Below are 17,256 nucleotides of genomic sequence, written 5' to 3' on the forward strand. Positions count from 1 at the left end.
TCCCAGACTGCTGCCCACCCGTCCCCACTTGCCCTACTCTGAATTCCTGGGGCAGCCCTGAGCCCCCCAGACTCTGCAGCCAGCCATCATCCACCTAGACACAGGCATCCTGCAGCAATGCCCAAAGATGTGCTTAGGCCTCACTGTGGAAAATCTTTTCTTTTTCTTCACTTTTTCTCCTCCTTTCCCCTTTAAACCTATTTGTCAATTCCTACAAAGACTTACACTCCCTGCTTTCGGTTGTAACAGGCTCCCAACAGCTGAACCCACGGGCACAAAGGTGACTGAGGTATTTACTCCAGCACACTTTCTGTGAAAACCGAGGGAAATTCAAGAAGGATCTTTGACCAGGCATTACCGAGGCTGAGACTTGTCAATTCATAATTTTAACACTCTGCAGAAAGTTTGTTGTTCGAAACCATATAGAGGAAATCTGAGCTGCAATTTTCCCCCATCTTTGATCAATGTGCCAGCACGCTGCTGTGAAGTGAAACAGCGTGGGCTGGCAGATGAGAATTTTCCCCAGGGGCATTCCGTTGGGAGCACAACAGCGCTGACTTAACAAGGAAATAAATCTTAAAATATATGAATGTTGCTGTGTACATGCTTTTGTGGCACTTAGGGAAAAGAAGTCAAAATAATTTAAAAATACAGAAGCCTTTATTCTACAGTTCTTTGGCTTTTTAACACTTCTGTGTATACTGAATTTAGCATCTACATGCTAGAAGACAGAGCTGTGTTTTCATGACAGTCGCATCTTGAAACATCTCCACATCCTGCCTTTGTAGTCCCTTGCGGGTTGAGCTTTCCCTTGAGCAGGGAGGATGGAAGCCAGGCAGATACCAGCAGAGGGCTGGGAGTTTCCAGTCCTAGCAACACAGGTGTAGTTATGGCTAAACCCCTAACTTCTTTATTAACAACATTCAAGTGTAATTGCATTTTTGTAAAAACATCTCTCCTGTGGTTGAAACTTGTAACTCCCTCCCTGCACAGCTGCTTTTGGCTGCTATCCTGCTGCCAGGAGGTCCAAGACTGACAGGGCTCCAGGAGTCACCCAGAAAGTCATAGAATCTCTGAAGGTGACACTGTTCCCCCCTGCCTTGGTTACTTTTAGCAGAAACTTGAGGCTGTAGCTTTTTGAAATGACATTATATGCATGTGATGAGATCATAGAAACCACCTTTTGGAAATGAAGAGCTGAATTTTCTGTGGGGTAACTTTCTTGCCAAGACTTACTAGCTTTGGGTAGCAAGATCAGTGTAGGGTATAGGAGCTGACTTCATCAGGAGTGTCTGGTACATCACGAGTGTCAAGTACGCTAACTCAAATTGGGAGCAGCACCAGATGAAGTTTTGTAATCAATCCTGCAGCTCCTAGAAGCTGCAAGGACAGAAACTCCAGCTGTTCCTCTGAGCTATTGTGTCATTTCTCCCCCCTCCCACCATCCATTACCAGACAAACAAAGCTTCTTAGGAGAAACAATAGGACTTTGGCAAGCAACACCCAACTCTTTCTGAAGTTCAGCTACATGGCACGAAGAGTTCAGAATCTCCTATTGTTTCCTTTTTACACTCTTCACAGCTCATGGGGATCAGCCATAATCCTTTCATGAGAAGGTATACTGGAACTGCAAACATTAAGCAATACATACCCCAGCAGTATTGGGAAGTCAAGCAATAGTTTTCTAATGTAGCCTGATCAACATTTTAGATAACACTTTTGCAGAAAGCTATCCATGAACACCAATTTGCTCTTACATTGTTTTGCATGCTGTTGAATCTTATAGGGCAAGTGAAACATCCAGAACAGATTACCTAGTACTCAATTTCCAGAAAATGTAACTACATTTTGTTAAAACCACCTACAGGAATTCTGAACCCACCCTTCCCCATTACAAAGAGCTGTTAGCCTCCACTTGTGCTCCACACTTTCATTCACCAACACAGGCCTAGGTTTTCAAGAGCCTGAGATAGAGCCAATACTTGCCAGGCTCTTGTCTGAACCTGCACCTTGGCTTTCACTGAACCCCTGCATAGCTTTTCAAGACAAGGCAAAATATATTTACAAAAAAGTCACAGGCATTGCCTGAATTCAGCCTCTACCATTTAACCTGTCAAACCCTTCCTTAATTAGGAGTTCTAACTACTGGGATTATTTTTTATTAGGGATGTCTAGGTACTTCTAATTATATTGGCTGTGTAATTAGAGTTATGCTTGCCTATTTTAACAGCTTGATTTTGTTGAATGCTTTAAATCAGCTGCCTATATTAACATCTATTTAGATTAATTTACAATCCATTTCAGTCAGCTGCCATAGAATGATGGATTAGATATTAATGTAATTCTATTAGCACTGAACAAAGTCTTTGGGAAAGGCGGAATATTTGCTTTAGCACCACTGTACACCACTACAATAGTTAGTCAACCTTCTTTGATACATATGCCCCTATTCTTCCACTCTCCTTCCCCCCCTCAGAATTCATATACACCCGAGGAAACTGCTCCCTTAGAAAGATGACCCACAATATTCAGACTATAAATGTGAAAAATCTGTATTTTCAGTTCAGTAATACTGCAGAAGAGGTTCAGAAAAATAAGACTCATAAGTAACACAAAATAGATTTTTAAAGTCCTTTATTAACCTGAATATAAAAAGACAGAAGTTGCCTACGATATAGGACAAAGCTCTTGCTTCATGAGGAAACAAAATTTTCTTTACAAAGTGAAAAAATAAATACCCTCTTAGAGTAAGGTTTATATGCTAATGTGTCATAAAAAAGTAGAGTTTTAATATTTTGACAAAATGTCTGTGCAAAGAAACAGATGCATAAACACACTTACTGCTACATTAAGGCAATATGAAAAGTATAGTCAGAAAGTTTCAGTAAAGTGACAGTGTACTTTTCTAGCTTCAATTAAGCCAGTATTGCACCCAAACATGGTCTCTAGTTCCTCTGTATCCCGGAGATTATGCTAGGAAACTGGAGTCCAAAATGCCCACGTAAGGGGGTGGAGATTAAAAACATTTTAGCAGGAAATATCCTAACCAATGAAGACATTAACTGAAGAAAGCATTTAAAGTTATGCATAACCCTTCTTTTAGGAAGTAATGGTATATGATTAACAGCTTGATACCAGCCTCCAAAAATAAAGCCAACTTAAAGGGCAGCTGACTACAGCACCCAAGACTACCAACCAACCAAGTTGGATATGGGAAACCTTACCCACTGAGAGCTGTGAATGAAGTCCTGCAGCAGTGCTTCCAGAGGACATCATTACCAACCAGAAGACTTTCCTGACCCACCTGTAGCACTATAAAATTAAAATTGTTCTACCCTTCCAAAGCTATATGAACAGAATTGCTTTCTATTTAAGAAAATTGAATGCAGCTGCTTGATGAAGCCTTGTATAGTTTAAGAACTTTTTTTTTTTTAAGAGAAGTTCTCCCTTTTGAGCAGTTTACTAAAAGCATAAACTATGAGCCACACTAAACTGATATTTGTAAAAGCTAGTTTTACTATTAAAATAAATGGAATGACTGTACTAAAAAGAATTTGAAGAGTAAAATAAAAAGGCTGCATTGCTCTTGCTGGGTATACCAATGTGTATACCACATTTCTCCAGGGCTCCCTAGCTTTTTGGCAACACTGCCATGCTACAAACATATACGTCATTTTCCTGTTTTAGTAACATGAGTCAGTTAACAGTTCTGCTCCAGAAAGATGTCCCAAACCATCATGGGCATGCTGAGCAAAGATATGTTCAACAATTCAGTATTTTTGCTTTTGATCGTGGATTGGTGCCAGAGTGGTTGCCTTCTTCACAATCAATGGTTGCGATTCATAGTAGTGCAGTTTAAGAAGTACATGATCGGTTTAAGCTGTACATGCAGATCAGATCACAGTCAGATTGAGAAGACTGGTGTGGGTTGGCAAGTACACATGCTGGACATGCTCTACACGAGATCTGCAAACAGGGCATGACTGGAAAGGAAAAACATTAGGAAGTTAGTTTACTTTGTGTTTTGAGTGTATATACTTACTGGAGACCATTTTCTACAATAAAGAGCACTTTTAAGTTTTTTTTTTTCTCGAGTCTTCATACTTAAAACAGTCAATTGCAGGACCCAGCTAATGCTTACTCTCACCACAGTAGAGCTTGAACAGCTAAAACTTATCTTTCAGAATCATCTGAACAGAACATCCTTTGGAACTAGTTTACTGAAAACAGTTCTAAAAGTCATTTTTGCTAAAATCACTTTACACATTAATCTAATACTCATGTATACAGAAAACCCAAGCTTCTACACTACTTGCTAACTTAATGGAATTATTACCTGTAATTGGGCAGCACAGGTCTTACAGCATACTGTATGGCCACAGGGACAGAATGTTGAATTGATTTCTTCTTCACAACACACCATACAAAGCATGGACTCCTTTAGCTTTCGCAGCTTCTCTTGCAGAGCTTTTGTTTGTTGGCAGCTAAGACCCTCACAGTTGTCACAGTTCATGCTACTTTCTGAAGACTTAAGGGGGGAACTCGGTGGGGTTTGATCACTTCTCGAAACAAGATCCACAATGCCAGCATTATAAAGAGCTCGTCTTGCATGATCATAAACTTCTTTTGATGTTCTTTTAATGTCAAAGACGTATTTTTTCCCAAGATTAATATTTTCATTCAGGAAAAGAGATGCTAGGTGACCCTTTAAGTCTCGACTATACTGCATCATGACAGCACTTGTGACAGTGTCACACCTATAGAACAGCAAGGCAAAACAAAATTGGGTTAGTTAATACTGATAAGCCTCCCTCTACAATTAATTGTTCTCAAAGTTGAAATAACAGCATTGAAATCAAAGCAAAAGACAACCAGAGATGATACTTTACATCTTTGAAGATGTAGAAATACCTAGTAAAATAGCCTACAGAAGGGAATTAAGGCACATTAGCAGTGAACACTTGCTCAATCTACAGTTCTGCTTAGCAACATCTCTTTACATGGCAATGCCAAGATGCTACATTAAATAGTTGTAATAGCCTTTAGCATAACACCCCTTTCTCTAGATAGGCTCTTTGTTTTAGTGAAGAATTGGTTAATGGCATTACTTGACACTAAACACTTGATATACTAGCATTGTTAAATCAAGCCATTTTGATTTGCCACATAGTGCTCCAGCTAGCCTAACCATGCTTGCCACGGATCCCCATGCTGTAGCTAAATCTGCAGAAGCCTATTACTGCATTATCACCCCTCTAGACAACACAGAACAAGCAGAACAAGGACCACAGCCTCACAGGGCCTGAGTCCAAAACCTAAGTTCACAACCAAATCCTATTGCCTAGCTACAATTCTGTTTAAAGTCACACTGCAAAGGACAGCAGAAGTGACAACCAAATATGAAGACCAAGCAGTTAAGACAGTCAAAGCATTAAATAATGACTTTGTAGATTGCCTGGATAGAAGTATGAAGAGCACAAAGAGTGCAGGATCTGATAATCATGGAGGATAACAAGTCATGCTTAACATCAGGCCCATGAAATAAGCAGTGGTTAGCTGCTGATTAGCTACAGTGATTAGAAAGGCAACTAACTGATGTTAATTGCTTTAACTGTATTACAGTGATCTGATTTGAGGAACTGGATGGGGCTTTGCCTAGCATATGTATCTTTCCCTACTTAAGCCCAATTCTTCTCCTAAGTAGTTGAGATCAATGTGGTAGTTAAGTTAGGGAACACCACTACTATCTTTGATGGTCAGTTCTACCTGTGTTGGATCTCACAGTAGGAGTGAGAAGTGGTTTCAGCAAAAGTCAGCCATCAGTAGATAATTACAGCAGCCTTGCCTCAAAGAACAGAAGGATGAAGACAACTGATAGCTCCTGGCATGAAACAAAATCCTAAGCATGTGAGCAAGGAAAGGAATTGTAGGAAGATGATTTCTGGCAACAGGAGGAGCCAAATAAAGACAAAAGTATACATGCATATGGGCTACACCTACATATTTTGAAAAAACAGGCCTTCTACCTTCTATTCCTTTGCTCTCATCCTGACTCATACACAGGGACAAGCACATGTATTATGAATTAAAGAAAACAGCAAGGTTTTATTCTGAAGTGCTATTATTTGGAGTAGTATACTGAAAAAAAAATCTTGCTTACTTTTAACTCCCATCCCACAAAATGAAAAGCAGCAAAAGCCTGTTCAGCTTCTGTTCAGGCTTGAAGAGAAGATCAAAGCTGACTAGCAGCAGTACTAACCTGTAAAATGCATGCGTCTCTGTAATTGCTCTGTAGAGTCCACTTGCTGCCCTTGTACTGATCATCTTAAACAGGAGAACAACACTATTACCAGACTCCTTGGTAACAGTCAGATATACGTTCTTCCCAGACTGTGTTGCCATTTGAACAACAGGATAAGCAATCCTAAGAATTAATACAAAAACACATTTAGCTTTTAAAGGACATTTCCCACAACTTACTATGGTACCTTGTGATACTATGACCTCTGACTTGCCCATAATGCTGGATTGAAAGTGCTGCCACAGAAGTATGTAAAACCCAAGAGCCTTAAGACCAGTTGTCTTACAAGCAGGTGGTGCCCTCAGACCCTACATTGCAATGGATCCTTTATGGAATTCACAGAACATTTGTCTACATAGAAGTGAGGCATGCCCAGTAGTTCTGGAACATGGAAAAATGATTCCAGAAAACAAGTACCTGTTGATAGGACTGAAGTCATCTTTGCAGATGGATATGCCTTCAGGTCCAACACCAATAAGGAGTTTTTGCCCTTCACTGTCTCTAACTGAATGCCACTCTACTCCATAGTTCTCCAGTGTTGTTGCAATCTGTAGAATCTGATATTCAGCAGAAGCTTGACTGAGACCTTCCAGCTGCTTATGCTTTGCAATAATGCTGTTGATGAAAAAAGATTAAGGCTGGGTGAAGTAACTCCAGGATGTGCCATTACTGTTAGCAGCTTCGTATAACATGGTTTTTATATGACCTGGTTAAACAGGTAGGTTGTTCTTCTGGGTCCACGATGACTGGAAATTTACAGCCAGATAAGACAGGCCAGAAGCATTTAAGAGAATTACTAAAAACATTGAGAATATTCAGGATGTAAAACTGTACTTTACTTAGAAGTAAGAGCTAAATGTAATCAAGGCTTTCTAACTAGCCTCCCCCCCACTCCGAAGTATTTACATGGATTACCAGAAGGTTCACAGCAAAAATGCACAGAACGGCATTTTAACACCACAAGATATGCCCTAACCTGCTGATGCAATAGCATAACAAAGTCTTACACTTTTGGCCCCTATATGATTTGATTCAATTCATTCTTTTTACCTTTCTAGAATGGTAGTGGTGAGCTCTTTTGCACACAACTCTTCGTAATTGTACTTGGCAGTATTCTGATTATAGTCTCCAAACTTCATCTGTGCCAACAATGCACTAAGTTCAATTGCATGCTCTGAAGAACACTGGAGATTACCAGCCAGAAGATCCTCCTTTATATGCAAGAAAAACATATGCCTGCAATGGAATCAGAAATATTTGTTATACAAGATGTTAAAACAATAAGGTAGGTAACAAGTAACATAGCAAGTATGTTTGGTAATCATTAATATGGTAATTAAGAATTTGCAGTGAATGTACCAAATGGTCTGGGCACAGGGGGAAAAGGGACACCCATCTCATTATTCACTTAAAGATGAGGATAGAACTGAAGACCATGCCTAGAAGCACAATTAAAAGAAATGAGCATTTCAGTATCAGTTTGAATAAAAGCTGCTTTAGCTCTAAGGCTATTCGCTAACTTCAATTCATTCCATATAATAACCATAAAAAATATCTGGAATAGTTACCTAAGTTTAATTTTCTTTGGTTCCTATTTACAAATCACTTCCACAAAGGAATTTGTGAACAGAAGCACAAAACATTACCATGCAGCCAGAAAAAAAAAAAAGAGCATGCTTTCTCTATACAGATCAAATGGCTGTGGCACCAGTCAAAGGGGAGACAGCACTTTTCCAAGTAACATGATTAAAGAAAGTAACTTGAAGTAGTTAAAAGTGTATTTCATCATAAAATAAAATATAAAGCCTCTATTCTGTATGCACATTTGTCATTTATGCTTGGGGACTGAGGCAGGTTTGACAGCTAGCTGGAAAATTCAAAGCTGTTCTTAATTATCTAATAGGTAGGACAAATCAAATTTTCCACTAACTCTAATAGCAGCCCGTTAACTCCCCCTATTGCTTACCTTAACTTCCTTATCTTCTGTCAGGGAAGATAACATACCTTTCTGTCTACTTGTTCTTAAGATTGAGTATTTAGGGAAGTCAGACATAGGAATAACTATGTTATCACTGAAAAAGCTTTCAAAAAGTCTAGTACCCACAGGGATATCAGTTTCCATAGTGATAGGACATTTACATTTCACTTCCTTAAAAAAATAAATTACATTTAATTTTAGAAAAAAACTATGTTGAATCACTCAGTGAAGTTCAAGATGCTGGTTAACGATTCACTTTGCTTCCAATAGTCCTCTTGGATCTCTTATGTAAGTCCTTTTGTAACTCTACAGTTTCATTGTACAAGCAAATAGTGCTACCTTGCCAGCACTACAGTCAAGTTATATAACTTCTAAAATTTGGATTCATTTTTAGTTCTATGATAGTAAATGCTGCAGCCCAGAAAATACAAATAATGCTCCCCCCAAAAGACAGCTCATACGCAGGATTTCGGAAAGGAAAATACTATCATCTCCTAGGCTGCCCCACCATACTTTGCACAGCAATGAGCCACAGCTCCAGCACCTCCCTTGGCAAGCAGCGTGAAGCATGCTTACGGCATCACTGCAGTTGCCACTTAAGTGCTCAAACTGCACCACTTAGCTGTCTAGACATGGGTCTCCACTTCAGCAGTTTAATGGGGGCCTGGGGGAAGCTAACATTCCCCCCTCCGTGCAGGATGTAGATTTAAGAGGTGAGGGAACAAGAACTTCAGACAGTACAGCTGTCTCCCCTGTGAGCATGTTACTCCTTGTTTGGGCTCCTCTTGGAGCCGGTCCCAAACTCGTGCTCCAATCCCCCTCTCCCACCCCACTAATTTGGAGTTCTTTTGGCTAAGGCCACACAAAGGCATAGCTGGAGCTTTTAGAGTGGAGAGGTTGTACACGTTCGTGGGCTCAATTCATAAAGCCAGTCAAATTATTTGATTGATTACTGAAAAGCTATGCCTAAAAACAAACAGTAGGCATCTCCTTAATTCCAATCACCATTTCATAAAATACAGCTTTTCCATGCACTTCTGATCCTATCAGTATGAAAATGAGTTCTCCAGTCATTACAACTACATGCTGATTAAACCTATGGTATTTTAAAGATGAATCTGACAATTTTGTTCTCATTTGCTGGCATGTTCAGCTGCCACAACTTTGGTTTGCTTACTTTATGCATATGACAGCACTGACTACACAAGGAAAAGTCAGTATTGTCTTGCTAGGAGGACTGTATGAACATCAAGGGGGAGCTGAATAAACAGAAGATGACTCCTGCAGATACAGATAGAATTACAGTGGAGGCAGAACTTGTCACATTCACTGAAGTGCTTGTACTGGCATAGGTAGACAACCAAGTTTGAAGTGCAACAAAAAAGTGATGCACCAACTAATGTGCAGTGACCCAGGTGCTCACACAGCATAAGAGAAGACATCTCAAACTAAGCTACTGTACATTTTTAGGGGACAAAAGGGAAAGAGGCATGGCATGCATAAGGGACAGTTACTGCAAGCTAACTGAAGTGATGCAAGAGCTTACTGTAGCCAGGATAAATGTCAGAAGACAAAGCCACCCACATGTCAGGATCCATCTCAAGGGATTTGACTCCACCCAAGAACAAACCATGGCTGGTTCCTGCCCAATGCTAAGCCACACACACACACACCAGCACAGAAACTAACTAAACAAAGAGCCTGCCAGTGAACCTTGTTTTTGAATGACAGTGCATAAACTTCCAAACTGACCTGCTGCAGCACTTGCCCTGAACTAAAGTTCAGGTAGCAAATTCATTGTGTTGTTTCTAACAGATCTAAAATACGTTAGAGGAAGGAATTGCATCAAGAAATTGAAAGATTATGAAAGAATGAAGGCTGCAAACATTTTATACACATGAAAAAATTATTCTGATTAGTGCTGTCTGCCCATCTGGCCTTTTTATGGGTCTGTTTCTCCAAAAATACATTAATATCCACTGTAAAATCATCCCCCTTCAAGGTTAAACACAACACCAGTTAGATTCTCTAATTATATAACGATTTTCCTTTTTACACAAAATGAAAGCCTTTGTCTTTAAACTGAAAGCCAGAAGAATGCACTTTTGTTGCTGAATACAGTCGAGCAAAACAAAAACATACGGAGCCCTGAGGCAGTTAATCATGAAATTCTGCTAAGTCTAACTGTAAAAAAGATCTGCTCCAATCTACTGCAGAAAAGATGGCCATATTACAGACACTATTACTTACCACAAAGTAGTTAAGTTTTCATAAGTTAAATGCTAACCTAAATTGAGATTTCACTGGTTCTCTAGATATGAAAAAAAACCCTGGGCTTTCCCCACCACTAAAGATATTCAGGCAGTTGAAGAACAAACACCTTTCCATTGCCCTGACAAAGTCACATGCCCTGAATTCTATACAGGGCAGCACCAGTACAAAAGTCAGCGTAACTTAGAGCATTAGTACCCCCAGCAAACCTCACACTGCCTAGATATTCCTGTGTTCAATTATAGAGTATTCCCTTTGAATTTGGTATCTGAAAATAGCACAAAGAAATACTGATCAGGGGACCAAGCTTTGTGTTCATCGAAGTTGTGCTTTGTTAGTCACTGCCCAGAGAGAACTTCCTCCTTTTCAAAGGAAAAAAAAGCAGCTCTAGACTTGAAACAGTTAAATGTTTTCCTCAAGCACTAGTTATACTGGTAGTTACACCACTTAAAAATGAATCCATTGCCAATTCAGTTGGATGAAAACTAAAAACTCTGCAAAAGTGCTATTAAAAGAGTATATGCAACACAAGTCATTTGTTTCATAAAAACTCATTAAAGACAACTACATACATTAGGATTCAAAGTTCTGCACTGAAAACTTTGTTCCTACTACAGTTTAAAAAATAACCAAGGGAAAACAGTGCAAATAGGAAAATCTATGTTCAGAGTTATGTTCTAAACTTCTCTGCCAGAAGGGAAAGTGGCAAAACCCAGTCTGTTACCAATAAGAAGTGTTTGTATGACTAATACTTCCTGACCTAGAAATATAGCCAGGAGAGCCCATCCTCTTGCCAGACTCCTGGCGAGAACCTTCGAACATGTCCCAAGGAACTGCCTGTCCTACCTGGGGTATGACAGTCCTCACCACAGGGAAAGAATCTGTCCTACTATGAAGTAATTTGCAACTGCATAGTCACAAGGAATGAAAGAGGCATAATTGTTATCCCTAAAAATATATTGATAGTAAAGATCACAGCAATAGAATATTCTATTTTTAGCAGCAGATAAGCCATTAGATATGAAAAATAAGCTCTGCAAAGTTACAATTGCATTCATCAGTATGTTTACTCTTATCTGCTTTCAGCAGAGTGGGTCAGAGGTTACTAACTGCAACTCAACTCCAGTTCAGACAAACAGATCCATTAAACTCACCCTGTTTATTACAGCTGGTTTTTATTGCATGGTAACAAATACCTTGACACTGTTGCACTGGCTAGACAGTACTGCAGGATAACAGGATGGTTTTTCTTACTTTCTAACTACTAACCACTCAACTCTTACAAGTCAGCTCCTAATTTTAACTAGTTCATCATTACCAATAAGAAACCACAACTGAAATCACTGCAAAAGCATTTTACAAATGATTCAAATACTTGAAAAGTAGCACACAACCTTTAACGGCTTCCAGTGACAGTTACTGATCTCAAAGTTGGCAAAGTGCTGCTCTGCATGCTTTTTGAGATCGTGTGGCCTGCTGGAAGCTGACATGTTGCTTTAAATCGCCATGGCTTACATAAGAACACTTGGCTTTGTCACATTACACCAGACAGCAGCTTTGCTCTTTCCAAGTACACACAGGGACGCCTTACACTGCTCAAGCAGCTTTTACATCAACACTCACTCTCCTTGGGCTCTGACTTCCCCACACTGGCCCTCAGCAAGCCACCGCTTCCCCTGGGGTGACCACAGCCACACTCCACCGCTGTGGCTCCAGGCAGACAGTGCCCCAGGTGATCCCACACGTGCCCCAAGCAGGAGGCTCCTGGACAGCCACAAAGCTGCGTCCCAGCTCTCTGCTTGAGTTACAGAAACCAGGTGGCAACTTTGACTCACTGCTGAAAACATTGCTTTTTCAGCCATCTGTTGCATGACCTACCACAAGAGACACTGAAAACCAGCATGACATACGGCAGAGCTTGTGGTCTGGGTTTGGACTGGCACCTATAGCTTTAAGCAAAGAGGGAGATAGCCTTTAGCAAGCCTATGTGATTCTCCATTCAAAAACCATGCAGCTATTCAAACTGCTCTTAACAAGCACGCTGTTCACATTTCAGGCTTGTTTAAAGCTCCAGTTGACAGCAGCGTATTAAATTTGAATAGCATTCTTGCACTGAGGCGCTTTCATTCCACTGAAAACAATTCTAAACTACAATATCCTGTGGTGAGATTCAGTACCAGGCAGTCAAATAAAAAATTAGAAATCAAGAACCAAAGAACAATAGAAATAAAGCTTAACCCTGCGTAAAAGGAAAGTGTAGTGAGAAGGTTCCCCCTCCCCACACCCGATCCTCCCATTCACAAAGCACTTAGCAAAGGTGGCTTGTTGCCATAGTGGTCAAAGATGCAATTATAACCTTGCATTCGGTGGTAAGAAGGCTTCCTCTCATAAGATATTAAAAATGCATGAGGCTGCAATCTTCTGCTGGATTGCACACTGATTAAAGATAACAGAAGCACGGGCTGATGATGTTCAGTAGCCAGATCAGCTTTTTACACAGCATGTAGAAACCTGAGTGCTAAAATGCTCCAGAAACACGCAGCCAAGCTCTAAGTGCAAGACAAGGATCTCTTTAATGAAGCAGCAAAACTGGTGTTGACGAAGCTTCTGAAGTATATGGAAAAAAACAAAGAACAGCTCAGTCACTGCATTCACTATTAGTCATAGCAAAGCATTATCAGCCAAATGATTTCAGAATTACTTGCAACTCCCCAGACTTCAAACACAGTCTCCACGCACATCTCATAAGGAAGATCGGGTTCAGAAGCTAAATGTAAGAGACATGGAGACTTCCTCAGCTTTCTTCACACAAGGAAGAAGCATAACATTCAACATTAGAAATGCCCTCTCTTATTTATCAGCTGGGAACACCACTGTGCTAAAGGAAACCAGAACAGCCACCACCATTTCTTTGTCAGCCAGTAAACTGCCTTTGCAAGTAGGGGTAAGAAATAAGTTGTCAGTTGTAGCTGTACAGCTCATTTTAATCATATTCCATGAGATACCTATTGATTTAAAGTTCGATGACAGGTTTAACAAGTTTGACTTTCCCTTCATCCCACAGAAACTTACATGCAGACTAAAATGACTGCATGGCTATATACATATCAAACCCTTAAGCACACCCAAGAAAGAAAACAGCAAATTCACTGTAGCTCAATGTCAACACTGCAGAAATATACATTAACCACAGGCACTACAGAACTCCAGGTCTGCTACATGTAGATGAGTGGGTACAGGCAACTAAAACGGAACTAAGGTAAACTATTTCACAACATGGATTTGCCTTTTAGCACAAACTCTAAAAACATTGAGGACTGAACAGCTTAGCTGGTGCCTCAGGAGCATTTATACTTGCAAGACAGTGACAATAAGCACTAGTTTCAACGCCTGTTTCTCTCTAAGTAATTTCCAGCACAGCATAGTTTTCATAGATCTCTTGATGACTGATGCTCAAGTGATTTTAAAGTCCGTTAAAAATATTAATTTTAGACCAGTCTCAACTCAAACATAAAACTCATCCCAGCTACAACCTTTTAAAGTCACCTTAATAGTGGAGCATACTCAGGTCTTTGATGTTCACACACAAGCTCTGTTGCATTCCAGCTACGCAACCTGTCTTTTAGGCCCTTGGGGTTATGTTTCACCAGTTCAAGCTCTTAACTTACACAACCTGCCAAGTCTTGCATTGATGGTGTTCAAGGTAGGAAAACACAGGTGTCTGCAAAAGCCTTGTAAAGTGGAACAAACATTCAGCAGCAACAGCAAAAATGCCAATCATTTGTTTTAGGCTTCCTCAGATTCACCCTGATTTGCTCTGAGTGTGGAGATCCAGGGTAATCTCTGCCACCTTATCAGGCATGAGATTGTGTTGCTTTTGTTCCATGTAATCCTTCATTATTTGGTTTTATACTTGCTCTCATTAAGAGCATTTAAGAAAACAAGGTTCTTTCAGGAAAAATACCCTGAAAAAAAACAAAAGTATACCATGGATATTAGAATTTTTCCAAAAATAATGTACATCACAATGTGGATGTTAGAATGTACTTGCTTAACTAAATCTGTTACATAGGACAACTGTGGTCTACTCTGCAGCCTTCTGAAGACTTCAGCCAGATTGTAACCACTGTTCCCCTAAACCTCTCCCAGTATTACTTCAAGAAATATACAAATTGCCTTGTTTTAACTCAGTATTTTTCCTGAGATGTACACCAAATCAAACTGTCAGCCTCTGACCAAATTCACTGTAAAAATATCCTGTGCAGAACAAAAATGTCATAAGCATGGTCTTAATTCTGGAGTACCAAGTCGAGGTGAGCAGTGAAAGTATGCTTTGGCATCCCCTTCCAGACACAACATTTTTCTGTATTTATTTTTGATGTACCACCTAAAACTAACTGGAAAAAATGTGTTGAGACCAGTTTTAAACATACTTGTTCTGTTTTCTTTACAGAGAACCCAATTGCAGTTAATACAGTTAACGTGGCAATGCAGTAATCAAACTGGTGGAGTGAAAGCAAAACATTTGCTACTCATCTGAGAGGACAAATTTTAAGCCCTGGGAACAGTATAACAATTTAGCTAAAAGGACAGGCCACAGAAGCAGCAGAACAGCTGTTCTTCTGTAGCCTCAAAGGGCCTGTAGCCATCTGAAAGTTGCTGTAATATGATCCCAGACAAGAAGGAATTCAGCAAGTTTTTGCTCTGTGGGAGGAATTGTTTCCTGCCTTTCTGTACCAGTGGTTTTGAACGACCTACAGTAACACCACTGCACAGGGGTTACTATCGGACACGCAAACACCATGTAAGAAACTGGTTACTGGGAGCTTGGCTTTTTCCAGCGCTAGTTCCTCATGGAATTAACTAAACATTACTTACTCTTCCCCACACAATACTTACAATAATATCACTTTTTAAAGAAAAAAAGAGTAATACATGTAAACACCGGAATTTTAAAGCTGTGCTGAAAAGTTGAGCAAAGAATACCAGAAGATGGAAGAAATAGAACCTCTGGGTAATCGTTTTCATAGCTTACTGAAATTGAAAACAATAAGTTCGCTTTACTTACAACCATCTTAACCTTACCTCGTCTGCTCTTGTAAGATAAGATGGGGCTCTACAAAGAACTTGACTCTTAGTTTTAGTCGATAAGGAGCTAAACCATCCATCTGCTGGGAAATCCTGTTCCTCAAATTCAGCCACAGATTCTCCCCTTTGCTGCCAGTGAACTGCAGTCCAAAATAATCAACTTCTATAATTCCCAGCCTCCTGCAAACCTGAAAGAAAGAGGTCCTTCATAATGAACCAATGACACAACTGGGCAAGAAGTAGTATTCGACTAAAAGACTGAGTTGAGGGTGAGTGGTCTGAAACAAAAGATGTGGTGTTTGTAAACACCTTCGTACAGCTGATTTGTTGATTTTCTGACAAACACAAGAGTGTAAAATGGGAACTTCCCCACTAGTAAACACCAAGATGGACCTCCGCAGCCAAACCCCATCCCCTTCGCTCCTCAAGGCCAGGCACTTCAGACCAGCCGGCTGCCTGTTCCCAGCAGCACTTCTGAGGCAGGAGGGCGACGAGAAGCAGCGCATCCCACAAGTTTTATTTAGGTGCCACCGACGGGCTTGGCAGCCACGCTCGGCTCCCTCCTGCCCCCATCCTCACAGAAGATGGCAGGGAAGGGCGGCAGCACCTGGGGGCGACAGGCTGAACCCCCGGGGGGGCCGTGTCAGGATGGGGGCCCCCCGGCCCCTGTGGGGAGAATTTGGGGGGCAGCAAGGAGGCCGCGGCCTCCCTTCCCCAAAATGGACCGGGGGGGGGAGGGGGGCAGACGGGCCGCGACCGAGGGATGCTGCAACCCCTGCATCCAACATGGAGGAGGGGAAAAAAAAATAAAGGGAAGGAGAGAAGAAAATAAATAAATAAAGGGGAAGAAGGGGGGGGGCCCGCCCGCCATCAACGGGGGTGGAGGGGGTGGGGGGGAGGAGGGAGCGCCCCCCTCAGGCCCCCAACGGTCACCGGCGCCCAACGGCCGCCCCGCAGCGGGCCTCACCTGGTTGAGGCAGTCCTCGCCGTTGGCTTTGGCCTCCACCTCCACCTCCATCACCACGGCGTCTGGCCTGGTCACGTAGCACAGCATGGTCACGGCCGGGGCCGGCTCCGCCAACTAGAAGCGCACTGAGCAGTGTGTATGTGTGTATATATGAGGGGGGGGCTGCTGCTCCTGCCCGCGCGTACCCCCTCCTTCCCCGTCACCGCCCGCCCGCCGACTGCTCTCAGCAGCGGCGTCCCTCCCGCTATATAGGAGCCTGCGCCCCCCCACCGAAGCCCCGCCCCCTCGGGCAGGCGTCGCGCGCCGCCGCCGCCTGCCAATCAGCGCCGCCCGCCCCGGGAGCGCGCAGAACAGGGGAGGGAGGGGAGGGGGCGCGCCTGTGGTGGGGCGCCCCCTGCCGGCCGGCGGCGTGTTGGGCCGGGTGGGATGACAGGAAAATGAGGGGAAAAATGCTCCTTTTGGGGGCTCTGCTTGTTGATCCATGTCACCTGGAGACTGGGAGCTCGTTCAAGAGAGGGTTTCCCCTCAAATTCTCTCCTAGGAGAGGGTATAGGAAGAGACAGCCCTTCTCCCAGAGGTCTCACCCCTGTACGCAGCGATATTCCTTCTGTTTTCTCCTTACCTGACCTGAGGAAGGCGTTCTTATTCTGT

The 17,256-nt window shown here is 41.8% G+C and overlaps 1 protein-coding gene across 1 annotated transcript; it reads right to left on the reverse strand.

Annotated features, from left to right (window-relative positions):
- Positions 1-2,617: 2,617 nt before the first annotated feature.
- On the reverse strand, positions 2,618-16,840 carry MYLIP (myosin regulatory light chain interacting protein). The gene is made up of 7 exons (XM_027451262.3): positions 16,606-16,840; positions 15,636-15,826; positions 7,352-7,537; positions 6,719-6,916; positions 6,260-6,424; positions 4,337-4,757; positions 2,618-3,983 (listed from the first exon to the last, which is right to left on the reverse strand). The coding sequence occupies exons 1-7, from the start codon at positions 16,690-16,692 to the stop codon at positions 3,894-3,896; spliced, it is 1,338 nt and encodes a 445-aa protein (XP_027307063.1). The 5' UTR covers positions 16,693-16,840; the 3' UTR covers positions 2,618-3,893.
- Positions 16,841-17,256: the final 416 nt, after the last annotated feature.

This window comes from Anas platyrhynchos, chromosome 2 (assembly GCF_047663525.1).
Source record: "Anas platyrhynchos isolate ZD024472 breed Pekin duck chromosome 2, IASCAAS_PekinDuck_T2T, whole genome shotgun sequence".
NCBI classification, from domain to species: Eukaryota; Metazoa; Chordata; class Aves; order Anseriformes; family Anatidae; genus Anas; species Anas platyrhynchos.

Bases quoted from the DNA above. Each gene is read 5' to 3' on its own strand.
- MYLIP (XM_027451262.3), bottom strand. From the start codon at position 16,692: ATGCTGTGCTACGTGACCAGGCCAGACGCCGTGGTGATGGAGGTGGAG. The intron at 4,758-6,259 runs GTTAGTACTGCT...GCTGTTCTATAG, and splicing joins GAGACGCATGCATTTTACAG to GTGTGACACTGTCACAAGTG. The intron at 3,984-4,336 runs GTAATAATTCCA...TTTCCTTTCCAG, and splicing joins CCTGTGCTGCCCAATTACAG to TCATGCCCTGTTTGCAGATC.